The sequence below is a fragment of the Peromyscus maniculatus genome, chromosome 5, assembly GCF_049852395.1.
Source record: "Peromyscus maniculatus bairdii isolate BWxNUB_F1_BW_parent chromosome 5, HU_Pman_BW_mat_3.1, whole genome shotgun sequence".
NCBI lineage: Eukaryota > Metazoa > Chordata > Mammalia > Rodentia > Cricetidae > Peromyscus > Peromyscus maniculatus.
Window position 1 is genome coordinate 10,626,880 of NC_134856.1, and position 14,276 is coordinate 10,641,155.

Below are 14,276 nucleotides of genomic sequence, written 5' to 3' on the forward strand. Positions count from 1 at the left end.
GTCTGAAGGGACACCGTCTGACCTTCAGAGTCATCTCCAAGTATACCTGTCATAGTCCTGAATGATCTGTCCCACTGCCCAGATGGCGGACAAGTATTCGTTGGTGCCCATGGGATTGATATAGTGTAGAGAAGAAGGGTCGAGGGGATTCCCGTTGGAGGCTGTGAAGTCTATTCCAACCTGCAGAAGGAGGAAAAATGCCAAGCAGTGTGGCCACCCACCCCAGCTGCCCAGCACAGCCTCAGGGACTAGGGCCTAGTGGACACAGGAAGTCTACTCTAGTCAAGATTAGGGCTGGAGCCTGCAAACTGATCCTGTTTCTACTCTTCTGCTCCGGTGTCACCCGTGGCAGGAATGGCTTGCCGCCCTCTGGGGTGAGGAGCGGGAATCGGGCTCTGAGGCCATTTGGAGTTATCACTATAGCCACAGGCAAAGGGGCTTTTCCATCTTGCAAACAAGTGACAGACAGTCCAGCACTCACTAAGTGGCAGGGGCTACGTAATGAGCTGAGGAAGGAGGAGAAAGAAAACAGAGACTTCAGGGCACTTCCAGTCTAGGGGAGGGGCAGATGCAGAGGAGTGGAAAATTCCTAAGATGCTTTCGGACAAGACAAAGAATGCCAGATGTGTCAGAGGACAGGAAGCACCAGGGGAGGGTCTCCGAGAAGGAGGCAGAGGGAAGGTGCAAAGCCCTCGGGTGGGCAGAGAACAGCCAGGAACAGAGGTGTGGCTCAAGTGAACGGGACAGAAGGCAGGAGGAGCGACTGAGCAGGGGAACCCTCCTGGCCAGTGGGAGGAACTGACCTTCCTTCTCTGTAGAGGGGGCTGGGGAGGGGGAGGGGGAGGGGGAGAGGGAGGGCCTGTGTATCCCGCTCTGCCCCCAGCCAAGCCTGACTAGGTCTGCCCACCAAAAGAAACTCCCCATGCCCTCTCCTCTGAGGCTAGTTGCATCCCTTGCCCCAAGGAAGTCCTTGCTAAAGTCTATCACAAGTCCCTGCTGCTGTGGCAGAGGCCTGAGCCCTGAGGGAAGACGGTGGATGGGCTGGTGATGTGGAGGGGCCTTACTGTGAACATGAGCTGGCAGCCTCCCAGGATGTAGTCCAGGAATGAGTAGTTTCGGTGTATCTGGAAGAATGGGTGAGTCAGTGGGTTCTGTTTGGCTATGAATGTCCCTGCAGGAGTTGGTGGTGCTTGTGCCCTGGAGCCCCAGGAGGAGGCCAGAGGCAGCAGCTGGGCCTGATCTTATCACAACAGTCTCCAAAGCTCCCCAGCAAAGGCAAGGAGTGGATGAGGACCCCAGAACACAAGTGCCACTCTAGGCAGGGACCAGCTTCCCAGAGCCAGTCACACCTGCCAATTAATCGTCCAACAGAGAAAGTCTCCATTCACCACTCACTGGGTGCTGGGCAGCCACCTCCCTGAGCCCTGGCTGCCTCCCTTGCTAACACCCACAAAGTGCAGATGCCCGTCCAAGGCCTCCTGAGAGACACCACATCTGCCTGCCATTAAAGCCTTTGCCTCCTCTCAGCAAAGCATGTTGGCCTTTCCCGGTCAGTGGCATCAGGGATCTCTCCAAGGGAAGTGTAATTAAGCAAAATTTTAAAGGGGAATCCCTCTCCCACACCTGTCATGCCTGCGCTTGGAAAGATGACACGTTAGAGGCCAGCCTGGACTGCACAGGCAGACCATCTTAAAACTGGGCTACAACGGAAGAGACAGCCAGGCAAGTGCCGAAATGTGCTGAGCAGCAGGTGTTTCGGAAATGGATCCAGAATCGAGCTTGGCATTTACAGAGCACTGTCTGTAGCACTGCCAGTGAAGGCCCCTGTGACCCTGTGACAATCTGGCCTCTAGATTAGAGTGGGGAGGCCTCAGCAGGCAGCAAGGCCATGCTCTCCTGCACCTCAGGCTGAGCCAGGGGCACTGTCCACTCATGCCGCCTCCTGACTGTCCTGTCTGCCAACATGGCTTGGCCACAGTGCTCTGAGCCTTGGTGGCCTCATTTCTACCAGGGAAACCACAGCTGCCTGGGTCCTCACTGATGCCATAAAGCCAGGGCGCTCAGTCCCACAGCCTCTGTCCCAAGGAGACAGTAAGCCTCCAGGGTGGGCGGAAATGATTCCCTGTAGTCCTCCAGGTAGAAAAGTCACCTGGGAAATCAGCTCATACCCTCCTTGGCTCTGCAGAGGAAGGGAACAGAAGACTAAGCCGTAGCATGCTCTACCTTTTTGACACAGCCATCCTACAGACAAGGAGACCAAGGCCTCTGCACCCTCCACTCACCTTACATGACCTCAGGATAATGATGCCCGAGTTCTTGTAGCTCTTCTTCTTCCTCTGCTTCTTGGGGTTGATGCACTCCATCTCCAGCTGGCCCCATGGGAAGGAAGGGAAGCTCAGCTGGGGTATCCCAAAACCCCATCCTCCCAGGGCCCCAGAATCCCCTCTACAACCTAGACCCAGAGGCAGATGCCTCCCCAGAGAGGTTCCCTGGGTGGCCTCCTCCAGACCACTCTCCGGGTGCCCAGGCTTTGGGGGCTGCTCTCACTTCATCCATAACCTGAACTTTTACCCCATAGACAGAGGGAGAAACTGGGGCTCAGGGAGACTGTCTCGCTCAAGGTCATATAGGCAGAAGAGGTGTGGTTGGACATCTGTCTGCTTGGGTCCAAGTCCTGGATTTCTTTGCAGTCACTGCTGAGACCTGGGGATCACAGCACACATGCCCATCTTACCGGGACGCCATCCCGAGCCTCGTTCATCTGCAGCACAGAGGTCTGGAACTCGCCGATGAAGTCATGGCCTCCGTTACTGTCGTAGTCATAGCACATAACCTGGGACAGGTTCAGCATGGTCACCCTAGAGCTGTCCCCAGGAGGTGCTCTCAGCCCGTTCACACCTGAGCAAGCTTCATGTCTACTGTGTGGGCATTCCCTCCCATGGTCTGGTCTGTCTAGCCTGGGAGCTCTTGAGCTGCCTCCTGCAGGAAGCTTTCCATGATTCCCCAAGGGTGGAGCCTGTGCTGCTTACTCTACCCACCTGGCACCTGCTCCTCCTCTGGCCAGGCCCAGACCCTCTGCAGCCCTATCCAGCCACTCTGCAGTCCTTGCAGGCGGATTATAGCAGGGCTCTTGGGGGTGGGGATCCTGCCCAAGTCCTGAGGGCCAGGCAGCTCCAGGCCTCGAACCTAGGACCCCTGCCTTCTCATAAGAAGGGGCTCTTCCTAGTTTCAAATACATATACCAGGAGGCTCACTGGGGTGGGCTGGAACATGGCCCCAGAGTCACTAACCTGGATGGGCTTCTCCAGGTCCCCATCACACAAGGACACCAATGGCACAGTGAACGGCTTCCACACAGGGTCCAGAGTGTACTTGATCACCTGGGAGACAGGGAGGAGCAGAGCGCTCAGAGGCCCGTTAGAGATGGGGGTGAGGAGACGGGCAAACCCATAGCCATGCTTCCGACTTCGGAATCGAATGTTCCCGTGGCCCTTTTAGTGTGATCTACCTGGCTGGGGCAGCACAGACCACCCCTACTGTCAGCTTGATTAACCAAAAAGTCCCGAGACACCCCCCCCCCCAGGCCCCTTTTACCTACCTCTGTCCTATGGACTAGCATCCATTTGCCATCGTCTCCTGGCTTGTAAAACTCAAGAAATGGGTCTGACTTCCCGAAGAGGTCCTGTGGGGAGGCCGGACATGTGTGAGGGGGGTGGCCCTACCGGATTCAGGGGGCTGGAGTGCAGGCCAGCCAGATACCCTGATTCAGGGTTGGTGGGAGCTACAGGGCAGCCAATCTGTCCCTCCTCTTCCTCCCCCACCCCCGGCCTCCTCAAGGTTCAGCCAGAGGCCTGGTGCTACCACCTGAGAAATGAGACGCCCCCACAGTGAGGCAAGGGTTCCGTGTCTAGAGACCCATGCCTTGGGTGCAGGAACAGAGGCAGCACACGGCTCCCAGAGGGCCATGCCTGTCGGAAGGCCAGGCCCAAGGACTTTAGTGAGACCACACACCTAACCCTAGAGTGCCGGCCAGTGGCATGGCTCAGCAGAGGATGCTTGCCATCGAGCCCGAAGACTTGAATTCGCCCTCTAGAATCCACAGGAGGAAGGAAGAGAGCTGACTCCAGAAGCTGTTCTCTGACTGTGTGGTGTCCCCCCCCTCCAAATGTGATAAGTAAATAAACCTATGAAGCCCGTCACCAAAGGGCAAGAAGGCATCTAGAAATTCACTTATGTTAGTTAAAAAAATGGCACACTAAAAGAAGTTACATGGAAGGAAAGGAGACAGAGCGAATCGATAAGAATGTACAGGACATCAGTGTGCGTCAGGGAGACAGGCAACGTGAGTGATGACAGGCGACTGAAGGCCACTGTCACGTCTGTCCCCAAGAGGGGGTTACAGTTAGAATGTGGGAAGAGCCACCATGCAATGTTCCCAGAAGAGGGTCTCAGGCGGAGAGAAGAGAGTTCAGTGGGCCTGGGACGGGAGGGTGCCTGGTTTAACCTGGGCACCCGGTGCTGCGGCTCCAGGGCAGAGCCCTGGCCTAGCGGATGTGAGGTGCTGGGTGCCATCCTCAGCCCTGGAAAATGAGAACATTAACAAAGCCGAGGAAAGCAAGAGGGTCTGGTCTAACCGGGCGGCCGAAGGAGAGGAGGGGGAAGGGCAAGAATCCGGGCCCTGGAGGGTCACGGCGGAGTGGGGGGGGGGGGCGTGAGAAGGGGACCACAACAGGAGGACTCCAGTCACAGTTGGCCTCCTAGACGGCAGTGTACCCCCACAGTGGGAGAAAGCCTGACCGGAGTAGTTCAGAGCTTAGGCTGTCCCTCGTGGGAAATGAAAATGGTACAGCCAGAGAGGGCAGGCCCCAGGGCCCTGGGCTGGGGAAGAACCTGTCGTGGATGGAAGGCCTCCCTGCCCGGCTTACCTTCTTATCCAGCTTCCTGCCGGCCAGGCTCAGCGTGATGACGCGGTTATCCGACAGTTCCTGAGCTGCGATCTGAAAGGTTGAGGCTCTGAGGGTGGGTCTGCTCCTCCCCTCTCCCACCCTGCCAGGGCCCAGCTCTCCAGGGCTGGGTGCAGGGCAAAGGGGAGAGTGGATCTGAAAGGTTGAGGCTCTGAGGGTGGGTCTGCTCCTCCCCTCTCCCACCCCGCCAGGGCCCAGCTCTCCAGGGCTGGGTGCAGGGCAAAGGGGAGAGTGAGGGCCGGGCGGGCCTGCACCAGCCTCTTGACGTCCACACCTTGCTTCCCGTTTTCTGGAGAAGGGGGTCACGGTCAGACTGGTTATGAAGACTCAGCAAGTGAGTCAGTCCTGTGGCTCAGGACAGGGGCCGTAGGACACTGAGGGGCGGGTAATGTGGGGACTAGTCAGGGGAGGTGGTCATGAGACCAAGGGAGAGGCTCTTCACCCGGGAGCAGGGCCTCCTCAGGGAGCACAGGCCTCAAGCTTTCTCTCCAACCCGAGAGCTCCTAACTGCCAAGCAGCCGGCTGCACGCAGCTGAGTAAACTGAGGTCCAGGGGAGGGTGGAGTCCTCACATGTCATCTATTCATGTCTCCCCCAGGGCCACAGCCCTCAGACCTCAGCACAACCGCCAAAGTCCACTGTGGCCTCTCCCCACAGAGGGACGCATGGTTCTGCCTATAACTAAGATGGGTTTGCCCGAGAACAGTCTCGCTTCAGACTGGCCAGCCCTCTGGCCCCTCACCACAGGCCCAGGCCCTGGGGCCCTTTCTCCCTCCCTGTTCTTCACCTACAGGATGGTGCCTATCGTCCCATCTCCCAGAGGAAGGAACGCAGGCCTAGGGTGGAGCCAAGGACGGACATCCGGGACAAACACTGAGTGGGGGTCCCCCTGCTGGCATCTGAGGGCCAGGGAGCTGCCCCGAGGGCTGACGGTGAACTCTGAGAGGGGTGGGGAGAGTTGGGGGTGCCTTTCAGGCTGCAGCAACAGCCTGGGCACCATCTTGGGGTTTTTTTGAGACATGCTATGGATCTGGCTTGCCCTGAACTTGGGGCATGAGGAGAAAAGAGAAACTGCTGAGGTGTAGAAGCAAAGCAGCTTGGAGGAAAGACTCCACAGGCAGCAGGGAGCCATGGGTGGGCGTGAGGGGCCCGAGAGCACACACAGGCCTGAGCTGCCCTCAGCACACATCACAGGCTGTAGGGAGAATCGCGCTGGAGGGACACTCTGGCTCCTCCTGGGTCTCACTTCCCTCATCATGTGATGGGGTTTGCCCGGCCTTCTAGGCCTCTGAGGACCAAGGAGCCCATCCACAGGAAAAACCTGCACACAGCTGGAATCACTGCAAGGTGCACGGGAATCATTGCAGTTGCTGGAATCACGGAGAGGCAGTGTTATATGCATCAGGAGCTGGTGAAACACTCCCGGGGGAGCTGGGGCGGGGAGCTACAGGGGCTAGCATTGGCGGGGGATACTGTGAGGGCTCTGGACACCCCTCTCTCCAGTGATAAGGAGGCTCCTGGCCCTGAGCCGCTCATCATCGTGGAGGGCCCTCTGACGGTCCCCCAGCCAGGCAGCCCCCAGTGCATCATCTGTAGAGCCAGACGTCCGTTGCTAAGAGACCTGTTGCTAAGTTGTAAGTTGGGCCTTTTTACTCCCAACAAAGCTGGTGATTATCTGCTGGAGAAGCAGTCCATTGATGGGGGAGGGCGGCGGAGCCAGAGAAGGGATGTGAAGGGCTGGGAGGGGGGGGCAGGTACCGTGATCAGGCCCTTCCCTGCAGGCTTGTCATTCAGCAGCAGCAGAGGCCGAGTGATCTTCTTGCTGGAGACAATCTGGGGTGGGAGAGACAGAGGGGAGAGTTCAGAGGCCAGGGCAGGGGCTCTCGGGGATAGGTAAGAACCAGGACTGTGGTGGCAGCACCCTGCATCACACTGCCCCCTCTTCTCTGCGGCAGCAGGCCCTGGGTTTGGCTGCCCCTTCTGCAGAAGCTTTCCGACTGGCCCCAAACTCACTGAGCTACACCACTTTGGGGCCTGTTGGCTCCTGGGGTGTCTGCACGCCAGGTGTGTGTGTGGGGGGGTGCCAGGAGGATCGGCTAGGGAAATGGGGTGGATGGGAAATCCTGTCTGAGGGCTGCCTGGCCCCCAGAGCAGAGGTTGACTCCGAGGCCTGTGTGTACCCCACTCCACTCCGGAGCCCCAGGCTCACCGTGCCAAGGCTGCAGGAGAACTGACCCAGGAAGTCATGCTCATCCAGCTGCGCACTGGACTTGTCCTGATCAAACAGGGCGAACTTGAGTTTCTGCACCTCCTCGAAGTGGTAATCCAGCACGAACTTCTTGGAGAAGGCTGGGTTGAGGTTGTTGATGGCTGTCTCTGTCCTGTCATACTGGCGGAGGGAGGGACATGATAAGGGGAGGCAGAGTCAGGGTGGCCAGGTTCCCTCTCTAGCTGGCCGCTGGCAACCTTCCTACTGAGCACCTCCCCACCAGCGCTCACAGCCCACGAGCCCCAGCCCACAGACGGCGACACCAAAGCTCTGAGACGTTAAGCCAAAGGGAGGCAGGATTCAAGATTGGAGCCCAGTCCCGACTCCAGAAGCCTCATTCTTAACTCTGCAAACCCTCGCCATTTCCAGGAACCAGGGTAAGAGCTCAGGCCACAGCCTAGACTGGGTAAGTGACAGGGGACAAATTCCTGTCCCCTTCTGGGCCTGCTTCTACCTCTGTAAAACAAAGGCCTTTGACTAGGCGGCTTTCCCGTTTTACTTTGGAAAAACCCTTTTCTCAAAGATCACACTGTACACGCTACTAAGAGAGGAGGCGGGTCGCGGAGGCAGGTGGGGCCAAGGGCTTGGGTGGTGGGGGTGTTCATGTCTTGGACAGAATTCTGGACTCGTGCAGTCTAGCATGCCCACAAGCTTTGGACACCAAAGCCTGGGTGGGGACAGGGCTGGGCATTGTGGGCACACGGTAGTCTGGGCAGGAAGCACCTCCTGGCCTCAGAACACACACACTACAGAGCCTGAGTGACAGTCTATTTTGAGTCCTGGGCTATGTTGGTTTTTCCTTCCACCCAGGCTTCCAAGGACAGGAGCAGCAGGGAACAGAAGAGGCCTTGACCTAAACTATTTTTAGCCTGTGTGGACAATCCGGGGGTAGCAGAGATTGTGGGGTGTCATGAGTTGGGGAGACACCACTCCCTGAGGAGCATGGAGGGTTCTGGAGACATCTCCAAGGGGATGAGTGCCTACAGGCCTGGACTGACCTTGGACTCCTAGGCTGACCCAGTGCCATATCGCCCTCTGTTGGTGAGACCACCAACACACTGGATGACACAGAACCCTCCATAGTCCAGGCTCCACGCTCGCCCTCTGTAAATGGGTCAACAATCCCAGTTCTTTTAAAAGACTTATTTTTCATCGCAGGAAGCCAGTATCTGTGAGGACTGTAACTGAAGCCTGTTCAGTGAGTGTCTGCCATTGTCCGGCTCAAACAGGAACTCAGTGTGGTCGCTCACCTGTCATCCCAGCACTCAGGCGGAAGAGGAAGAACCAGGAGTTCTAGGTTATCTACTGTTACATAAAGCAAAACGCTAACATATATTTTGGGTACTATACATGCATGTAAAATGCTCTGGAAGATGAGACATTGAATGGTAATTAGGATTCTCCTTGGGAGGCAGGTCTACAGTTCTTTAGATTGTCTTCCTCAGGTTAATCTGAATTTGATAACATAGCCTGCTTTGTAATAGGAACCAAAGCTGGTTTTGAAGGCTGCTAACAGGAGCAGTTCAAGTTTCTTGGTAACCTTCCTAAACCACAGCCCTTCCCAAGCCTCAGGCCAGAGTCTTCCAGCTCAGAAGTCCCCAGTGCTGAAGTTAGTCCCCGGAGGGGAGGGAAAGGGACAGGGGTTCACCTGAGACCACACAGCAGGGAGGAGCATGGCTGGGCAGGAGTCTTGCTTCTCTTTGCTCTGGCCAGCAGGGTGATTGTTAGGCACAAATCAGGAAGGACCCTTGCGGAAGCGAGTCTGCACAGAACTACAGAAGCGTCGCCTAGCCATAGCCATATAAACTATTAGGATATAATAAATAGGATAATTATATATCTGTGGGTGATAATTCAGACAGAAGTCTAGCTATAAATCTATATCTATTTATAGGGTTTTTTTTTTTTTTTGAGACAGGGTCTTGTTATGTAGCCTTCCTTGGTCTGAAACTCACAGAAATCCACCTGTCTCTGATTGTATTGGTACTAAAGGTATGTGCCCCCACACTACCACACCAGCCAGAAATATATTTTAAAGTGATTATTTTATTTCTCTCTGTATTATTTTAGTTTTTTTTTTGAGACCAGGACTTATTATGTAGCCCTGACTGACTTGAAACCTGTGATCCTCCTGCCTCAGTGTTGGAATTACAGGTGTGTACCACCACACTTGGCTTAAGTAATATTTTAAATACACTTAAAGTTTAATTGTAAAAAGTGACAGTTTTCTAAGTGATCTTCCACCACCAGCCCTCATCCCAAGGGCAGGACCCCAGCATTCCCTGGATCCACAGCCCAGCCAGTCCTGGCCCATCAAGACACCGTGGCTTGCCTCACCTCCATCCACCTGCCGTTGTCCTCCGTAAACAGGACACAGAAAGGGTCAGACTTGGAGGTGACATCCCGGTCCAGCAGGTTCTGGCCACTCACTGACAGTTCCACTTTACACACACAGCACTGAGAGCCCAAGGGGATGGCCCCAGCGGCGGGGGCACCCCCATCTGGAATGTAGGCCATGGGGGTTGGCGGCAGCAGCAGCAGTTCCTGGCAGTCTGGAGGACAGGAGTCAGCATCAGGAGGGGACAGATAATCTTCACAGGCTGCCTCATCACAGGGAGACCTCAGCATTGACCTTCAACATCTGGCTACAGGCTGGGAACACCAGGGCAAGCCTGTCATTCCAGCATGCAGGAGGCTGAGGCAGAAGGCTGAGTTCAAGGCTAGCCTGGGCTATAGGGCAAGACTTCGTTTCGAAGTAAAAGAAAGAAGTGGGTGGTGAGATGGCAGATGATGTGTGTGTAAGACATGGGCAAAGGCTTGTGGGAGGGAGAATGCGAGAAACCTGGAAGGAATGAGGAGTCCCAAGAGGGGTATAGCTTGCCTTGATGCCTGTTCTCTGCCTTGGTCAGGCCTTACCCATGAGATATACACAGACCTGTGTTGCCCATGTAGGATCACAGGGCATCATAGTGGACATGCGTCTCCTGCATGCATTGTGCCAGAAAACCTGGGCTTCTCCTAAGCAAATGCATGGGCTAGCATCCGTGGAGTGCATGGTGGCTTGGGTTTTCCTTGTTGCTTTCTTTGGCCATAAGGAAGTGAACTTCTGGTAACTTACTCAAAAATGGACCTCGTTCACTGCCTGTTACGTTCCTCCTATATCTCTACCCCAAGCTCGTGGCTGGAATACAGAAGGCTTCAGAGCGTATATGAAGGGTGTGTGCCCAAATAAGTGAACAAATACACCCTCCTACCCCACTCTGGTCCTGTCTGTGCTGATCCTGGTCTTCAGGACAGAACTGAGACTCTCGGGTACCCTGCTCAGGACCAGTGCACCTCGACTGAGGCTGCGCACACTGCTGTCAGTGGCTGTTTTCCTCAGAGCACAAGGTGTCCACGTGCCGGACTGGAGTGACTGTCTCCAAGAGGTGAGGTAGTTCTGGGACCCCCTTGTCACTGGCCCTGCAGACAAGCCTAAAGTTCTCCGTGCCTGTTTCCTATCTGCCAGCACACTGTCTTACCTTGGTTCTTGGAGATTCCCAGGGGAAGAGACTATCTCACAAATGCATACACATTAACATGGACGATGAGCCTAGTTCCCAAACACCTCGAAGGGCTTCACTAAGATTCGGCCCCCTCACTGCTCAGTGAATTACTGTATCTTCCCCAGCAGGGAGCTTATACCCCTGAGCCTTAGAGCATTGCAGGACCCCACTGTTTTCTACCTTAATCTTGTGGGGTACACAATAGTACTATCCCATTTTCCAGGGGAGAAAACTGAGGCTCATGTATTTGCTCTATGTTTGTTGAGTACCCGTCCCATCCCAAGACCTGCCATAGCCTCCTGAGCACATTTGAGACCCCACATATTCCACAGAGACCCCAACCAAAACACAGTGAGGACATAGGACAGGGACTGTATTACGCCTAGGTCACTAGGAGCAGCGGGACTTCATCGTGAGAGTGACGGCAATCCAGAAGCAGGGTCGGCATCATCTCGTTTGCCCTTTGTGTGTGTGCATTCACATGCGTGCACATTTGTGAAGGCCAGGGGTTGACACAGGCGTCTTCCTCAATAGCTCTCCACTTTGCTGTGTGTGAGGTGTGCATGAACGTTAGGGTGCATGAACAATGGCCGCACAGAGGCAGGAACAAGATGCCAGGTGTCTTTCCTCAATCTCTCTGCCTCACTCTCTTGTGATAAGGCCTCTCATGAACTCAGGGTTACCTTTTTGGCTGGGTGTCCAGTGAGCCCTGAGAAGCTTCCCGTCTCTCCCCCTCGATGTTGGGGTTATGGGCACCCACAGTCATGCCTGACCTTTTACACAGATCCTGGGCCTTCAAACCCAAGTCCTCAGAGCCTCCTGCTTACAGAACAAGCACCCTTACTGACTGAGCCACCTCTCTGGATTTTGGAGACTCTGGATTTTGGGTCTCTTGTTGAAGCCGGAACTTGCCTATCTGGCTAGACTGGCTAGCTAGCGAGTTCCAGGGATTTGCCTGCTCTGCCTCCCACAGCCCTGGGGTTGCGTGTGCACATCACCGGGTCAGCCATTCACACGGTTGCTGGGGAACCGAACTCTGGTCCTCATGCTTGCACGTGGGCCGTCTCCTAGCCCTTTACAACTTTTATATCTATCTGTTTGTTTTTGTGCGGGTATGGGTGGGTGTGCATCCTTGTGGACATGGAGGTCAGGGAACAACTTGTAAGTCAGTTCCCTCCTTCCTAGAAGGAGAGAAGCCCAGGGAAGAACGGAGGTTGTTAAGCCTAGTGGGAGCTTCATCCACTAAGGCATCACCCTCTCCTCCCTTTTTGAGGTAGGATCTCACTATGTAGCCCAGGCTGCCCCTGAGTTTATAATCCTTGTTTCTGCCTGCTGCCTGCTGGGATTACATGCACCAACACATTTGTCTTCCAGTCTTCTCAAGTGATCACTTTGCCTGAGCCAGCTGTCACATTAAGGAAGCAGCAGCTGTCCCACAGCAGCCCAGGAAAGATCGAAGTCCCTCCCCAATGCCAGCTTCCTAAGGGACACTGCAGACAGGATGCATTGCCTGCCCAGGGACCTCCTGGCAGGGAGGGGGCATGGAGAGCAGAGAAGCCAGTCCTCAGCTCCCCCCTCCTACAAGCTGTCCCTAGGACCTCATTACAGTCACAGTTCCCAAAGCATCAGGACAGCTCTGCCATTTGCCGGCAGGATTTATTCTTGTCAGTAAAAATCAGTTTCTGCAGAAGAGGCTGGGGAGCCATGTTCATGGTGCAAGCAGCTGGGGATGGAGAGCAAAGCCTCAGCTGGCCAGTGGGCATCCAAGGTGTCCACACGGCTCCTGTTCTGTCTGGGGTGGGCATGGGCAGGATCATCACCCTACTTTACAGACAGGAAATGGAGGAACAGGAAGTGGAAACTGACCAGGCACCGCCCAGGGCCACCATCCTCACAAGCAGAGGATAAAGCTCAGGAGAAGCCCAGTGGTGGGTCTTCTCATCTGGGGAATAGCAGGGCCAAGTGGGCACAGCCTGGGAACCCACGAGACCAGGGAGCCTGGGACCAAGAGGCAGCAGAGCGGGAGAGCCAAGGGCAAGCCCCTTTAATTAATTAATATATGTAGATATTTTGTAGTGATAGGGGCTTAAAACTGGGGCTCCCTACATGTGAGCTAAATGCTCTACTGAACTACATTCACAGTCTTTTTTCCCCTCTTTTTCTTTTAACATATTTTAAAATTTTGAGACAGATCCAGGTGGCAGAGGCATGTAGATCTCTGAGTTTGAGGCCAGCCTGGTCTATAGTGTTCCAAGACAGCCAGGGCTACACAGAGAAACCTTGTCTTGAAAACCAAAAACCAAACAAACAAACAAATAAATTTTGAGGGCATGGTCTTACTAAATCACCCAGGCTGGTCTTGAACTCACTCTGTTGCCCAGCAGGCCTTGAGCTTGCCATCCCCTGCCTCAGTCTCCCAAGTAGGTGGGATGGCAAGCCTGTGCCCATAGGCTGGCCCCTGTAGCAGGAATCTTAAAAAGTCTTATTAATAAGAACAAACCCACAGCCAGTTATTGGGGTGAATGCTGGAAGATCAGAGAAGCAGAACAAGTCACAACTTCCTCACCTTGCCAATTCCTCAGCTGATCCTGTTTCCTCAGACTGGAAGCCTCTGAGTCCTCATCCAGAATGAATCTCAGCTGAACTGCTGCTAGAAGCCTAAAAGCTTAACTAGGCTCTAGTTCCTCGTCCTCACGCCTTAAATACCTTTCTGCTTCCTGCCATCACTTCCTGGGATTAAAGTCTCTTGTTACCATGCCTGGCTGTTTCCAGCGTGGCCTTGAACTCACAGAGATCCAGACAGATCTCTGCCTCTGGAATGCTAGGATTAAAAGTGTGTGAGCCACCATTTTCTGGCCTCTATATCTAGTGGCTGTTCTGTTCTCTGACCCCAGATAAATTTATTAGGGCGCACAATATTTTGGGAAACACAATATCACCACAGGCCCCACTCCCCATTTTAACGAGGACCCAGAACCCAAGTCCTTAGCTCCTCTGGTGTCACCCTATCTACACCCTCATAGTCTTCCTCCACCCCCATCACTGACATGTTGGCCTCATCCACCTCCTGTTTGCAACACCGGCCCACCACAATGGATTTCATGCATCCTAGGCATGGACCCCTATAGCCCAGAGTTCTGTTCCTACCTGGAAGGGGTCAGACACACTTTCTGGTGTAGCACATGTGGTCACATGTACACACTCTACACACACACACACACACACACACACACACACACACACACACACACACAGTCAAACGGACAAATAAAAAGGCCTAACTACGCTCACATGACCACACTCTGAGGACACACCCTCATGGTAGTCACCGACCTGTCCACGTACCCAGAATCTTGCCTTCATGACTGCACTAACGTCCCATCTCTAACTAGTGGAGGGCATAGCCAGGAGGGCCTGGTCCAGGGAAGCCCACTGCAACTCCACCTGGGTCAGCTCCAGCTCCAGCGGAAGAAAACCAGAGCTCTATGAATGGTGGGCG

The 14,276-nt window shown here is 54.8% G+C and overlaps 1 protein-coding gene across 2 annotated transcripts in view; it reads right to left on the bottom strand.

Annotated features, from left to right (window-relative positions):
* The window catches only part of Cpne2 (copine 2), a 38,998-nt gene that overhangs the window by 13,007 nt on the left and 11,715 nt on the right, over positions 1-14,276 (bottom strand). For both annotated transcript variants that reach the window (XM_076571672.1, XM_076571673.1), the window contains exons 2-11: positions 9,570-9,784; positions 7,173-7,352; positions 6,722-6,796; positions 4,926-4,997; positions 3,599-3,682; positions 3,291-3,380; positions 2,735-2,833; positions 2,283-2,369; positions 1,065-1,124; positions 47-180 (exon numbers count right to left, since the gene is read on the bottom strand). In XM_076571672.1, coding sequence (XP_076427787.1) covers positions 47-180; positions 1,065-1,124; positions 2,283-2,369; positions 2,735-2,833; positions 3,291-3,380; positions 3,599-3,682; positions 4,926-4,997; positions 6,722-6,796; positions 7,173-7,352; positions 9,570-9,749 — 1,061 coding nt within the window. In that variant the 5' untranslated portion in view covers positions 9,750-9,784. The remainder of the gene's footprint in view (positions 1-46; positions 181-1,064; positions 1,125-2,282; positions 2,370-2,734; positions 2,834-3,290; positions 3,381-3,598; positions 3,683-4,925; positions 4,998-6,721; positions 6,797-7,172; positions 7,353-9,569; positions 9,785-14,276) is intronic.